The sequence below is a fragment of the Coloeus monedula genome, assembly GCF_965178545.1.
Source record: "Coloeus monedula genome assembly, chromosome: 4".
NCBI classification, from domain to species: domain Eukaryota; kingdom Metazoa; phylum Chordata; class Aves; order Passeriformes; family Corvidae; genus Coloeus; species Coloeus monedula.
Window position 1 is genome coordinate 5,549,985 of NC_138784.1, and position 15,131 is coordinate 5,565,115.

The 15,131-nt window shown below is 38.1% G+C and overlaps 1 protein-coding gene across 1 annotated transcript in view; it reads right to left on the reverse strand.

The window, feature by feature from the left end:
• Positions 1-1,284: 1,284 nt before the first annotated feature.
• Positions 1,285-15,131, reverse strand: part of PLCZ1 (phospholipase C zeta 1) — a gene marked incomplete at both ends in the record, with an annotated part of 41,138 nt that continues 27,291 nt past the window's right edge. Inside the window, 4 exons of the mRNA XM_082281135.1 lie at positions 1,285-1,367; positions 4,799-4,948; positions 6,508-6,640; positions 9,474-9,646. Coding sequence (XP_082137261.1) covers positions 1,285-1,367; positions 4,799-4,948; positions 6,508-6,640; positions 9,474-9,646 — 539 coding nt within the window. The remainder of the gene's footprint in view (positions 1,368-4,798; positions 4,949-6,507; positions 6,641-9,473; positions 9,647-15,131) is intronic.

Below are 15,131 nucleotides of genomic sequence, written 5' to 3' on the forward strand. Positions count from 1 at the left end.
GCATATGACTTTTTGTGATTTAACAGCTACTTTTTGTTCTCAAAACTATTTTTTCAGGTAAAAAAATTATGGTGGGCCCTAAAGAGGAACAGCCCAATCAGAACCTGCTTTTTCCACAAATTTAAAGGGAACATTGTATAATTTTTCCTGTTCCCTTGAAAAGATACATTGGTAAAAAATTTTGTTCAATACAAATAAAAACATCAATGTAACAATGCTCACATTATAAAAATTAGCATGATCTCTTGTATGTATTGGACTATTATTCTCACGCAGTAATTAATCATTAATTTGAAATTATCTGCAAGTGACATTAACTGAATTTTAAAAATATCCAAAAAAGTTCAGGATTTATGAACAGTTTCTAAATAATCATAGAATAATAGAACTACAGAATGGCTTGAGTTGGAAGGGATCTTAAAGGTAATGTCATTCCAACCCCCTGCCATGGAGAGAGATACTTTGCAAGTTGCTCAGAGCCCCAATCAACTGGCCTTGAACACTTGCAGGGATATCGAGTCCACAACTTCTCTGGAAACCTGTGCCAGGGCCTCACCACCCTCACAGTAGAGAATTTCTTCCTAATACCTAATTGAACTTACTTTCTTTCAGTTTAAAGCCATCCACCCTTGTCCCATCACTACATGCTCTTCTACTGGAAGGTTCTATGAGGTCTCCCTGGAGCCTTTTCTTCTCTAGGCTGAACAACCCCAATTCTCTCAGCCTTTCCTCACAGCAGAGGTGCTCCACACCTCTGATCATTTTCGTGACCCTCCTCTGGACTCACTCCAAAAGATCAAAGTCTTTCTTTTGTCGGGTGTCCCTGAGCTGGATGCAACATTCTGGGTGGGATCTCCTGAGAGCAGAGTAGAAGGATAAAATCACCTTCCCTGATGCTGCTTTGATAGCAAATGTGGGCTGTGTTTCCCCTTTTTCAATCAGTGGGAACTTCACTGGCCTGCCATGACTTCTCAAATATGATGGACAGTGCTTAGTCCAGTTCCCTCAGAACTTGTGGATGTATCTCATCAGGTCCCGTGCATTCGTGCACGTTGAGGTTCCTTAGGTTTTCTCAAACCCATTCTCCTACAGAAAAACAGCAGTAGGGCCAAGGTCAATAGCCCTTATTCAGGATACCCCTTACATAAAAGTCCAGCTGGCTTCATAAAATCATTGAGAATGTGCCACCCTGGGAATCGGGCCACTGGGCTGTTGCAAAGCCACTAATGCTACTTTATTGAAGAGGGGGGCAATCCCCCAGAACAATTTCTCTGCAGAACATCATTAATAGTACCAGATGTGAGCAAACAGCGATGCAGATTCCAACTTGATGCCTTCTTTGGACAGCAGTGGAATGTTACGGTAACCTGTCAATATAATGACATCTTATTAGTGTATTAACCACAAGCACAAATATTATGATGGAGTGGTTTTATGATCATCTATGCAAACAAGGCATAATTTATGATTCTGTAAATAACTCATTAAAATAAAATGAAATTATACAGGACCCAAACACCATTTGTACTGTTTTTTCTCCTCTCTGTATATATAGTGTTTCAATTCTGGTATTTTTGGTCGCAGAGTGAAAAGCTCCAGTGTTTTTCAGGATGTGGGGGTTTTTTTAAAATGGAAGACTTTTAGCCCAGTGATATTTAAACATGGGCAAATCTTACATTGTAACATCCAAGATTATGTGCTGCACACATTGCTCTGATAGCAAATGTAATAACTTGTGAATCAGCAGTGATAATGCCTACAGAATGGTGTTGCAGCAGCAGTGCACTGTCCAGCTGAGGCAGAAAAAAGTGAAGTGTAAGACCTTCTACGATGACATCTTAAAAAGTTGATTTCATATGAGTAATTCACTTTATCAGAGATAAGTCATGCCATCAGAAGCTATGTGTTCATCTGGTCATTGAAGCATTTGGATGAGCTTAAAGTAGTTCTCACTTTAAACATAGTTCACTTACCCGCTTAGAAAACAAAACAATCTCCTCTTCAAAACACCAACCTGTATTGCTTTATATGACTAAATGTCCATTATTTCATAATAATAAACAATGTCATTTTTGATTTAAAAATGTTCTGTACTTTGTCAAGGTATGTGTAACTCCAGTTATTTAAGTCTCTGTTTTGTATAAGTATCTATGTTCTGAACTGCAGTTTTCAAAATCCCTCTTAGGTGTGTCTGGATGCCTTTGGAGTCTTTCAGACCCACATTTTTTACCTGGGTTTGGAATTTCTTGCTTTGTTTTTTGCAGAATCATAGAATCTTTTTAATTGGAAAAGACCTCTAAGATCATTGAGTCCAGCCTTTGAGTGATCACTTTGTGAAGCAGATCGTGGCACTAAGTGCCACATCCAGTTGTTTCTTGAACACCTTCAGGGACGGTGATTCCACCTCCTCTCTCAGCAGCCCTTTCTAATGCAGGACAACTCTCCCAGTAACAACATTCTCCCTGCTGTCCAGCTGAACCTTCCCTGGCAGAGCTTGAGGCCATTTCCCCCTGTTCTGTAGTATTACACAAAAGTTCCCATGCTATTTAAGGTTCAGATTCTGGGCAGCAGATATTAAAGTTGGTTTCACGCAATTTACATTTGAGATCAGTTTTTAAGGCAAGCACAAAGTATGTGGAAGGCTTGGTTGATTTCCTATACAAAGATATATTTCAAGGACTAAGATTAATTTCTAAAGACTTATGTTCTAGCCCCTACCTACAGAATATTCTAGAGAGTGTCCTGAGAGGAGTTAAACTTCCTTTCTTTATTGAAATTGCTCCAATTTGCATTAAATAATTAACTATTCATGGATCCCGTGATAAAAGAGGTAATAACTGATTTTCCATCCCGTGTTGCTATTCTCCATGGCAGATTGATTGGCACAGGGACTGCAACAGAGGACCCCCCTCTGCTTCGCCTTTTAACCACCCAGGTAGAGAATTTTTCTCAATTTCTGCCCCTCTGAGTATAGCTATATAATCACTACATGGAAAATCAAATTCTGCTACAGCTGGACAGCAAGCATCCCTCCCCAGTAGAGTCTACAAGTAGTTGGGAGGCTGGTGCTGGGGAAAGCAAGGCAGTGTGGATATAGATTTGAATCCTTTCAAAAGAAAATGCAGAGGAGGGAGGAAATGGCACAACTTTGTCCCACTGCCTGTCAAAGAAAAGAAAAAGATGTAAGCGCTGCTCAGCTTTTGGGAGCAACTTGCCCTCAGGGACACCTCAGGGCTATGAATCCTAGGGGCTAAGGGACTCTCCTGTAGTACAGATTAAAGCAACTGGAGCTCTGAAGACTAAGACTGAAATCCTAGCTCACCCTTCAGCATTTTAGGCAGTTCTTCCCTTGTCTTCTTGTGACTCCCACTGGAAGAACATTATTTTCCCATTTCACTGCTTAGAGAGCTTGGGTACCTAAAGCAAAACCATCATTCCAGACCTGGTTTTAGAGGTCTCAATGTTAAGCATTGCAATAAATGCTTGCAGTAAATTTTGAAATTATTTATCACTTCACCTCTTAGAAGCATTTTATTTTTGCATCTAGGAATCCTGATGGCTAATTACCTTTTTTATGCTGTGTTAAATGGGGATTGGGCCAATATGTTTGGCATTGTTTATAGTTTTTGTACCTAGACTCATTCCCTAGCATTTTTAATTACTCCACTGAAAATATTTCCTGGAAAATCTACTGCTCTTACTTTTCCAAAACATGAATCCCTCATTTGTGACCAAAATTAATTCTATAGAGACATTAAGCCACATTGAAAATCTGTGTATAAAAAAAGCCTCCACCAATAATTTTACAAGCCCATGTAAGCAGCAGTGCCTGATATTTAAATTTGTCTCAGACACTGTGAGTTGGTGGGTTGAGTTTTCTTTCATTATCCAAAAGTATACAAATAAAAAGGAAAGTAAAATGTTATCAGTGTAAAAATTTATGTTGTAGAAAAACAACTGAGCTCTAAGAGTAATGTCTTTGTTCTTGTATAACTCCTCAACCTCAACTAAGAATCACAAGCAGCTTTATGACTTTCAAACATGGGGGAGGAAAGCCATTTAAAATCCTGTTAAGCTTAATAAAAAAGGCACAGTGCCTGTTGCCAGCTCCAATGTTTTGCCTTCCCATCTTTATTCACTAATAAAAGCTGTTTGTTTTGTCAGAAATAGCTTTGGAAGGCCAGTGTAGTAAACAGCCATTTTACATAAGCCTTTCTCCTTGGCCTGTTGACTTCTGTGTTTGCTCTTTATGTGCAGCCTATTCATTACAAAGGTTCCAGGAACTCTACTGGCATAACAAAAGGAACTCTGGCAAGAAAAATGCCATAAATATTTTGCCTAATTTATAGCCTTTGTTCTCCACTCTGAAAAGTTGCAGATAGGTTACCTGAGGGATTTTTGGTGGTTTGTTTTGTTTTAATTTGGCTTGTATTGGGTTTTGAACCTATGTGAGTATAAAGTGCACAAAACTGTTGCCTTCATAGCAACAGTCCTGACTACTCTCACTTCTTGCAATGAATTAAAAGTACCATCTGAGCAGTTTCCATCTAGAATGGAATACCGCAGTGGGAATAATCAACTGCCGTTAATATTATTTTAATTTCAACATCATGGATTTGCATTCAGAGAATACAATTATTTCAAAAAACAGAGAGTGCCATTTATTCATATAGTTACACACTCATCCTTTAGAAAATAGGCATGATACTGTACTCTCTCAATGCTACAGTAATAATAAAAGCCTGGAATGTTGCAGATTTTTTTAAGCTGTTATAGGTGGTTCACATAAGAGTATTACCTGTATTCAGGCTCATCACAGGTAAAGTGAATTGGCCAAGGAATTCATTGTTAACCAGAGAGACCTCATCCTCCACACAGAAGCGTATCATCGCCAGTTCTGGGACTTGGATGTTAAAAGAGAAAGTTTCGTTCCATTTAGGGCTCAAAGCTAATGGAAAGAGAAAAGAAACAGGATTAAAATATGATTTCTTTTGTTCTACTCAATAACTGAATTATTGTACCTGCTATCACTAGGCTGACTGGTAAAGAATTCATTCTTTTTCCCTAAATTTCTGGGCCCATTTAAATAAATAATGGGACTCCCACTGACTATAGTGGTACAAAAGCCTAAGACAGTTGGTGTCATGCCTTAAAAGAGAGCAAAATGGGACAGGGATAGCCAGGTTAAGAACCTCTGATAAACCTAAATTTTTCTATAGCCATACCAGTTTCATGCTTTTACCAAAGTTTCTCCTTTCACAGTGTTGGAAATAAATAAATTCATGTAGTAAAACCTGCACTTGACTAGAAACGTGAAAAAGAGAATGTGGAACAGGAAGGGGTTGCTTTGTCTTCAGCAATGTTCATACAGAGGAAAGAAATTCAGGGGCTGATTTAAAACAGCAGCCATCTATAAAATAGAAAAAGAAAGAATAGAAGACAGAGGTACAGATAAAGGGAGATCACAGGGAACTTGTAGTCTGAGACATCAAGAAGATCTATATAATAAAGATAAGGGAGTGCTCAAAGACAGCTACAACAAGTACACACTTCACCTGTCAAGCAATTAAGGGATTACTCCTACTAGAAACTTCAAAGGAGACAAGTGATGAGCTTACAGCAATTTCTTAAGAAAAAAAGTCTAAATTTACCCATTTGTGTACTGGTTTAGGCTGGGATAGGGTTAGTTTTCTTCATATCAACCCCTGCGGTGCTGCATTTTGGATTCTTGACCCAAACAGTGCTGATAACACACCAGTGTTTGAGCTGTTGCTGAACAGGGCTTACACAGTGTCGAGATGTCTGTCTTTCTCACTCTGCAAAGCACCCTTCCCATCCCAATGAGGGGGCTGGGGGTACACAGGAAGTTGGGAGGAGACACAGGTGGGACAGCTGAGCCCAGCTGACCAAAGTGATTTTCCATAGCACATGGTGTCATGCTCACAGCTGGGGGAAAGGAGGAAGGGAGGGCATTCAGAGTCACAGCATTTGTCTTCCCAAGTAACCACAACGCTCAATAACAAAGCCTTGTTTTTCTGGGAATGGCTCTACACCTGTCTGCCCAGTGGTGAATGAATTCCTTATTTTGCTTTGCTTGTGTGTGCAGCTTTTGCTTTACCTATTAAACTGCCTTCCTCTCATCCCAAGGGCTTTCTCATTTTGGCCCTTCCAGCACTCTCCCCATCAAACCAGGGGAAGAGCAGGCAAGCAGCTCTGTGGGGATGAGCTGCTGTCCAGGGTGAGCCCACAGCAGTGTGCAAAAAAACTTCCATCTTCCTTTAGAAAGGGAGGGTGCTCCCAGCTAGGAGTTTGTGCTTCCTTAATCTACCAGCCTAGAAAAATGGCACACAGCATGAACTTCAGCTACACATTTTGTGCCAGAAGATCCTAGTCTAGAGAGAAATAATTGCATTTTCTATGACAACTCCTTGGGATGCAAAGTTGGTGATTCCTTATAAAATGTTGTAGTGCTTTGTTCACAGTCAAGAGAATCAGAGTGGTGCTCACCATTGCTTTTTACAACACTAGATTTCTTTCTTGCTTGATCCTCTGGTACACCAAAGATTTCTATCTGCACCTTAGGGTCAGCTTTGTTGGTCTTCGACAGGCTGCTGGGTGGTAACTGATGGCCACTGATCAGCTGGAAAATTAAAGTTGTACTGAAATAACTGTAAGAATGAACTATTCACCAGAGCTGTATTGTAGCCATAATAGAAATAACTTTCATAAGAAATTACTGTAAGTATATACCAGCCATAAACTGGAATACATATTAGACACCATGGAATCAAGAATATGGTGCTTCCCATCTAATTTAATTTTTTGATAATTTTGCCCAGTCCAAACTGCCCTTGAATGGTTACAGGGATGGGACACATATGACCTGTCTGGCCTGCCTCTGCCAGTGTTTCACCACCCTCTTTATAAATATATATAGATACTGATATCATGCTTTAAACAATAATTTTCAGAGGTTTAATTCAATAGCTACACATAAAAAATATATTTTATTACCATGCAAAAAAACAATGTTGGAGGAATCGGTCTCCAGTGATTTTTGCTCTTTCTGCTGTCAAGCTCATGAATTCCAATCTGTGTGGAGTGGGTCAGGATCAAGACCCACAGTGACATCAGCACTGTGCTACAGGGTATGTAGCAGACTGCCTCACCTGTGCTCCTTCTCTTGCACAGTTACACAAAAGCTCTTCATTTAGTAAGCTCCCTGATGTTTTCCTCCTTAATTTAGTTAGCTACCTGGAAATTTTGGCTCAGACTGCCCTATAATCTGGCACCCAGCCTAAGAAAGGATTCATGAAAGTCACAACTTTGTCTGCTTTCTACCTATATTTCAGGACACCTAGGAAAGAGTAAACATCTGTACAGTAATCAGCTTTTTAGAAATCAGTGTGTATGGAATGCATTGAGAGAGATATGCAAGCCTGAAAGTGTAGGTGAAAGATATGACTCCTGATCCTAGTTTTAGGACTAAGCATCATAAGAGATTCTTATTCCTGTGTCAACCACCCAAAAACTCAAACCACACAAATTCCACTTTTTGCTTAGGTATTTTCTGTAACAGCTTGCTCCAAGGGAAGTTCTAGCCTGAAATATTGAAGAGGAGTGGCTTGGCGAACACTGATGTCCTTTCTTCCTAGGAAATAGCTACTACCTTCACCAGAACGCTTTGCAGTTACTGATGGGCTGCCCACTAAGAACCTGGGAGATTCCTTGTCATGCCTTGAATGCCATGACAAAAATGCAGCCCTGCTGGCCAAGGCCTGCATGACCCATTGCTAGACCCAATCTAAGTCTCCCCTGGGGTGGGAAAAAAGTGAGCTCTTTTAAGCACACTGACCCAATTTTTTGAGACCCAAGGTGAAGCAGACATACAGAGAGTTGTAAAAATTGTTAGGCTGAGAAAACTCTTTGTGAAGCACGCTGAATATCTCTATTTCTGCTTCAAAGGCTCTATGCCTCTTGTTGATGGGAATTGTGGCACATCAGGTTAAGGATAATGAATTCAGTAATATCAGGCCCTATGTGATTTTTCTGTTCTTCATTCATTCATTCATTCATTCATTCTGAGAGATTTGACCCCTAGATGTTTTATATCTTTGCTCTCTGTTAAGCAATTTCTCCATTCATCAGGTTAGTAGCATTTTCAGCAGAAGCTGTTTTTCCTTTGACTTCTGCTCCTGATTCCTTTTGTCTTCAGCCGCCGTTTCCTGGTTTTTGCTGCTATGAATGGGGCTCTCTGTGCCCTTCAGTCCCTCAGCCAGTGGGATGCCATTGCTTCTCTGCAGCCTGCACTACCCAGCCTGTAGTCACAGGCTAAAGTCCTCAATCTAAAACACTGCCTCTCTCTTCTCCAGCTTCTTCCAAACAGACACTTCCTTCACATTGACAATGATTTTGTCTGTCTCCTGCATTACAATTTGGGGTTTCTCCTCATCCTAATTCCAGCTTCATGCAAATTAGGGCTAAAATAACTGATGTATTTGAGTGGCTGCTTGAAATCATCCAGCAATGTCTATTCACAATTGGTATGCTTACTGTCAGGACACTAAAATGTTCTTGATTAGGTGCGTGCATTATGTAAGTATTTTATAATTGTCACTAACTATTGTTTTATCTCCACTATTTATTACTCTGAAAGAAACAAAATAGCAATTACACGCTAATTATATGCTAATTGAATAGCATTTATACAAGTGGTATTCTGTGTAATCAGAATTATTACTTTTTCATTGGAAAAAGGTAGTTTTCTAATTAGTGAACAATTATAATAAATCTACTTGACCTCAAAAAAAGGGCTTTTCTAACCATTTGTAAATGATACGTATTTCTAGTATTTTTAGGAAGTAAATCACATTATTATTTGGGAGAAGCAGAAATAATTCAAAGACTCATTTGAATTTCACATTTATAAATATCATTTTAGGATTATAAATAGTCTTTTATACATGCACAGGAAGATAATGAGACTTAAAAGAAGCATAAAGCTCCCTATCTTATCTTTAAACATTTCCATTTGTCAATTAACATTACAATAGTGCTCGTGATATTATTGATATTGAAAGAAATAACACCTGAAGTTCACATTTGACTTCTGTGTTTTCAGAGTTCAGTTTCCACAAGCACAATTGACCAGTAGCTTGGTCAGCTTCATTATTTATATTTCTCCATACAGCATCATGAAAAATCATGTATTTTTGCAGACTCTTAGAGGCTCTGAACCCCTACATATTTTTAGCAAACATAAGTTAACTACGGATGAGAAAGTACCCAAGCAGCAGTTGACACCATATGAAAGTTTTACCATCTTGTTGAAAATATAATTAAAGTTCCCAACAACCAAGAATGGGAACAAAATGAAAAAGAAACAAAAAACCAATAGATAACAATTACATCTGAACTACATAGCATTTGTTTTCCCATTTTTATGGAACAAAGCAACACCTCAGTAATCTTACCCTTATCGACAGAGACATTGGTTTACTGTATCGTCCCACATTTTGGGGTGTAAATGTTGTATTGCGATCCCTCAAGAAATCGGGTTTCAGCACATAGCCACAGCCACCATTGTCCAGGAATTTTCCATCTTGCAATTCCATTTGTGTTCCTGGTGTTTGAAAGTTTAAGGCCACTGTAAAATTATATCAATATTGATTTTAGTGAATTAGGTTTGATAACATTTTATAAAACAAATAACAAAAAAAAAAAAAAAAAGCAAATGAGCTTAAGGTATGTCTATCAATTCATAGGTAAGATCCTGTTATTTCTCTTAAATTAAGTGATACTCAATAATGAATTATTCGTGCACAAAAGCAGTGCACTATTTAGAACTGCACCACATTTTAAGAATTACCCTATAGATCATTTTTACATTGCTGTATGTATTTACTCTTGTCTTTCTAAATTAGATCTTGGAGAATATGAAATGCGACATCCTTTTTCTCCGTAAGAACTAAATTCACGTCCCAGTTTCTCTACCGAGCAAAACCCTGCACCCCAAATCCGCTAACAAAGTTCTGGTGCAGAGTCAAAACCACAGGATTGTATCTAACCTTAGTTATGGTGCAGAATTCATCACAAAAACATCCCACCCAGAAGATCAAGAAGCATTATTGTAATGTTAGAATATTCAGTACAAATATAAGTTTATAGAGGTAGAAGCAATTTTAAAAGTGTTCTTAAATTTATGTGAGCACATACTCTCTTGGAGATTAATCCTCCAGTACTGGTGATTATTGTAAGAATACACCTGATAGATTTTCCTTTCCTTGGCGGTTCACAACATTTTTGGTTTGCTGCAGCACCGATAATAAAATATCACGCTTCTCATCAACGGGTTATTGTAATTCATGAGATAAAGCCAACATTGAAATAGACCCATTTAATGAAATTTTCCCCTATTCCAGTACATTGGAGCTTCCTGTCACATTCAAAATAGAAAATGCAGAAGTCAAATCAGCAATGAATTATGACCTTGTGAACCTATGACATGTGTTAAACAGAGAATGATAAAAAGTCATTTACTTAAAATGATGGTTTGGTAGGAATCAAAAAAGAAGACTTTCAGCAGTTCAAGTGAGTCCTCATAATAATTCATGAAGACGACCTTATTACATGTTCCTGTGAGATAATATGAATGTATTGAATGAACATTTGACACAATTCAAAAATCCTAATCTCAAGTGGAAAACACACAAAATTGTTCTCACTGCAAAAATTATTTGTTCCTTCACTGCTTTGATGATCCTTTTAATACATTCTGTAGCAAACGACACAAACAGGAATGAAGCAGCTGGTGCAATGGACCTGGAATTTGCACTACACATGTTTTCAGTGGGCTTACTTCTGAAGAGCTTGAGCCTGGTTCCATAGTCTCAAAACCAATTAATGGCTGGAATACATGAAGTGCTCCCAGAGAGCATCATCTATTTAATCTGAAAGGAATCCCATCTGTGCTAGCTGAGATTGCTCTGCATCATGAACCAACATGCAGTAAGTAGGAACGATTAGAAACCTTGTCTAGAAAATCCCCAAACAAACAAAAAAACCCCAAAACAACAAAACACAACATGCACTCTTGCTTTGAACTAAATACTAATGTAGATGCAGACATGATTTTATATTAATATATGAAGGAAATTCGTTTTACCTTTAACAACAGAAATCAAACTTCAGGGCATCCATATTGCCCATTGCACACCGTTGCCTTCTTTAAACAGGGTAAGTATTCTCTTGGTATGGTTTTGGCAGTGGTTCACAATTTGTTTTTTATGACTCAACACATCATCCAGAAACAGTCCCAAATTTGGTGTTATATGATGCTAGTCATATTTTAATACACTGAATCAAGCTGTGCAGCGGATGCTACAAGAGCTGCAATGCTGAGGCCCCTGGAAGTCTGATCTACAGATAAGCCAGGATCTCTCAGTCCACAGGTGATTCCTAGGCCACGCTTTCAGAATGTGTGGGTTTAAAAGTGCAACTGAAATTAGGCACATCGAACAGTCACCTTCAAATAGCAGCTTCCACATGATGAACCAAATTACATGATTGCACATAATGAGACTATTGCTAAATTTACCAAGCTTTATAGGCGACTGAGCAGGAAAATCTGGTGTAACAACAGCAACAAGCAAACGAGAATACTTTATATTTTATCATATTAGGAAAATTACTTTTGCAACACAAGTGAAGGGCACTGCTATTATGGGTTCATATCTTCAAACATCAGCACTGTTTTCACTTAATTTAATTTGACCTTAGAACAAGTTAAAAACACATGGAACAGTAGTTTTAATTTACCTACTGGTTTCTTGGTATTGCAAGTTTGAACACGATTAAGCAAATGTGAGATTTTGTGTCATATTCTCTGAGATGCAAACCTGTACTAAAACTGTTTGCAAGGTTCATAGCTGCTTGGGGCCTCCCAGGGCAATGCTTTATGGTGTATTGAAGCACAGTTTTTCTTTTTAATCAGGTGCAGTTATGGCCCTAACACTTCTTGAGAAATGGCAAGGATCATAAACTAAAAGCTATGCCTAGCAGCATGGGCTTAGCAACATCTTCCTGCAAACAACACTGAATTTCTACCCAGCATTTCATTTTAGCTTTGCTGAGTTCAAGAGCAGAACTGTCAATAACATCCTTTGTAACGTTGTTTTATGAAACAGTATAAATTTAATGCATGTATGAAGAGAGATTTAAACTGACAGTTTCTTTTGGAAAGAAGCCCAAAAGTGCTTGCAATGAAACCATCTGAGCAGCACATTAACTTAATGTATGGTTTTCATGAGGAAGTAAAGGCATCTGAAGTTTAGCACTGTGTACATTAAACTTTCTCCTCAGTCCTTTCATTAAGCACCAAAAGCCTTTTAATATTGACATCAAAATCAAAACAGCACAGCAAAACGTGGGCTTGGGGGACAATCTGAGCAAAGGAATTCCTCGGTGTGATTCTGGCACTTGAAATAAATTTAAGTCTTCCTAGAACCATCAGGCTAAATCCCCTTCAGATCAGACTGTTTAATACTCAAATCATCTTGCAAAGTACCCAAGCTGCCATGGCTGTCCCAGTAAGCCCCAGATGTAAATAACTTCATACAGCAAATGGAAGTTAAGAAATAGCCTAGCTCCAAAAAATGAACCAATCCATAGTACACAGAGGAATTCTATCTTTGACCCCAAATCTCCGAATCGCAAGCAGTTAAATGAAGTCAGTCCCACAACTAATTGCAGAACTAAAGACATTCTATATATTCAAATTCAGCACCTCCCATAAGCACCACCATTCAAGACATAATTGATTTATAGACTAAAAGCAAAAGTTTTTAAAACCAAAATGAGCACTGTGACTATGATTTGAAGGCAGTTGAGGAAAACTGCACATCTTTTGTCTGTGATCTTGTCTCTCAGTTAATATTCCTAGTGGGACTTTTAAATTGCTTTTTTTTTTTTTAATTCCTTGCTTCCTGGTTCTATTAGCTATATTACAACCATAAGGTTTAATGTATTTTCTCCATTTAAATGGGAAGATTTTAAAATGGATAAGGACACATTTGTCACCAATTTTTCTTAAAATGAGTTACTTAATTGCATTTTATGCCATTTAAAAATGCATCTCAAAATATATGAATTTTATTCCATTTCAAAAAATATCCTATGCAAAAGGCGCTCAGTGCCAATGTTCCTATCTCCATGATTTACCTCACACATTTGAATCTAAAGAGATATAATAGATCACACTTTTATCAGCCTTGGTGCCATCCTCTCAGCTCTTTCCAATTGTCTATGTTCTTAAAGTGGGCCATTCACGATGAATGCAACTAAAATCTATGCCTTAGATATTCAAAATCTGAGCTGAATTCCACACAGCCTGGGAAATACTATTGAAAACAGGACCATATCCTAATGCTCTGGTATGTTGCCATTGGTTATGAGATGATCAATGTGATTGGATTTGAGGACACTGCTTTCATTCCACATCAGCACTCCAAGCTGGGCATGGGCTGTCTGGCTTTTCTTCTCACATGCAGGTCACAGCTGCACTCAATCCATCCCTGCCCAAATTTACAGAAATATTTCTGAAGTCCAAGAAAGACAGAGAGAGACCATTTACAAGGGCATGAGAGGACAAGGGGGAAGGGTTTCAAACTGAAAGAGAGTAAACCTGTGAATAGGTGAGATCCAACCCAAACTTTATGAACAAGGACCTTGGTCTACTAGAAAAAAAAAATAAAGTATACAATGATTGATTCCACTAAAACACAGAGCAAGCCTATATGGACAGTATAATTTTTACATACAAACTCTCACCTCCTTTCCTGGCAAAAAAAGAAATTGGTCAAACTGTACGTATTTCTTTCCTCCCCTTACATACTCCAAATTTTATTAAGCTTAATGATAATTTCTGGCTTTATTTTTCACCTACACATTTGAAATGGTTGTTTTTATTCTACAGAAAATGTATGAATGACTTACAACATGAGGGACTCTGCCCTAGGAAGAAGGACTGCTCCTCTGAGAACTGGGTAAATGCATAACTCTCTGACATAACATGCTTAGACTGTACAGTCAGTCTTTTTGTATTGTCTTTGGGCCCATTTAATACTGTTGCTCTAAAGACACTGCCATTAGAAATGTGAAGAATTCAGTCATACAGTTCATAATTGCTGACATTGTTCCTACTTAATTACAAGTAGTTCTACTGGAAAAAAGATGTCAGGTGATTAAGTCATCCATTGTCCAAGTATACCTGCAAGGGGTTTCAAGTAGGGATCCTCTCTCGTTCTCATGGGAAAAGTACCTAAAGCATTTCTGATAAATTATCAGATCTAAAAATCTAAATTGAATTTTGCCTTCTACATAATGTGTCAGTCTAAAAGTTACACTCCACTGTAAGTCTGAGTGTCTTTTGGTTGTCATTTGACCAATTTTACACCTGAAAGTTTTCCAAAATAATTTTTAAAATTTTCTTGACTTGTGATTCTTGGCAGAACAGTGAATACTATCAGCTTCTCTTTCCTGTTTTAGTCTGAGTCACTGACAGGTTGTAGAACAAGATCAGCAAGGACTTCAGAAACAATGTGTTCCTGCAATTTTTTTTCCATCCTCCTTTAAAATTTATTAGACTTGACATAAATTATTTACTATTCTATTGGTTGTCTGCAGTGAAGACAACTGGAAAAACTGATAAAATGGAATTTCAATGTTTCTTTGCTTTTAAGTGAAAGTCCAGTATCTATTACACGCACCAAAAACTTCCTAAAAAGAAGCAGGTTACAGAGTAGCCCAAGGGCTTTGTCACAAACCTGGCAGTAGACACATTTCTGCAGAAGAAACATGAAACCTTCATTCAAAACAACTCCCAGCCTTTGGAGCCATTCCAAAGGAAAGCTGAGTGCATTTGGGGAGCTTCCTATATTGAATCTTATTGTCCCACCTATCTTGTAGATGCCTACACATGAATTAACTGTACCACCTCACTGTTTGTGAAGAGCAAATCAATGAAGTTCAAGGGACAACATAACAAAAAAATTAGTCCTCTAGTTTTCACTTCCTAAGGAGGCACTTTTTGACTATTAAAGCCAGTAGAAGACAGCAATAATACAGCTATTGAC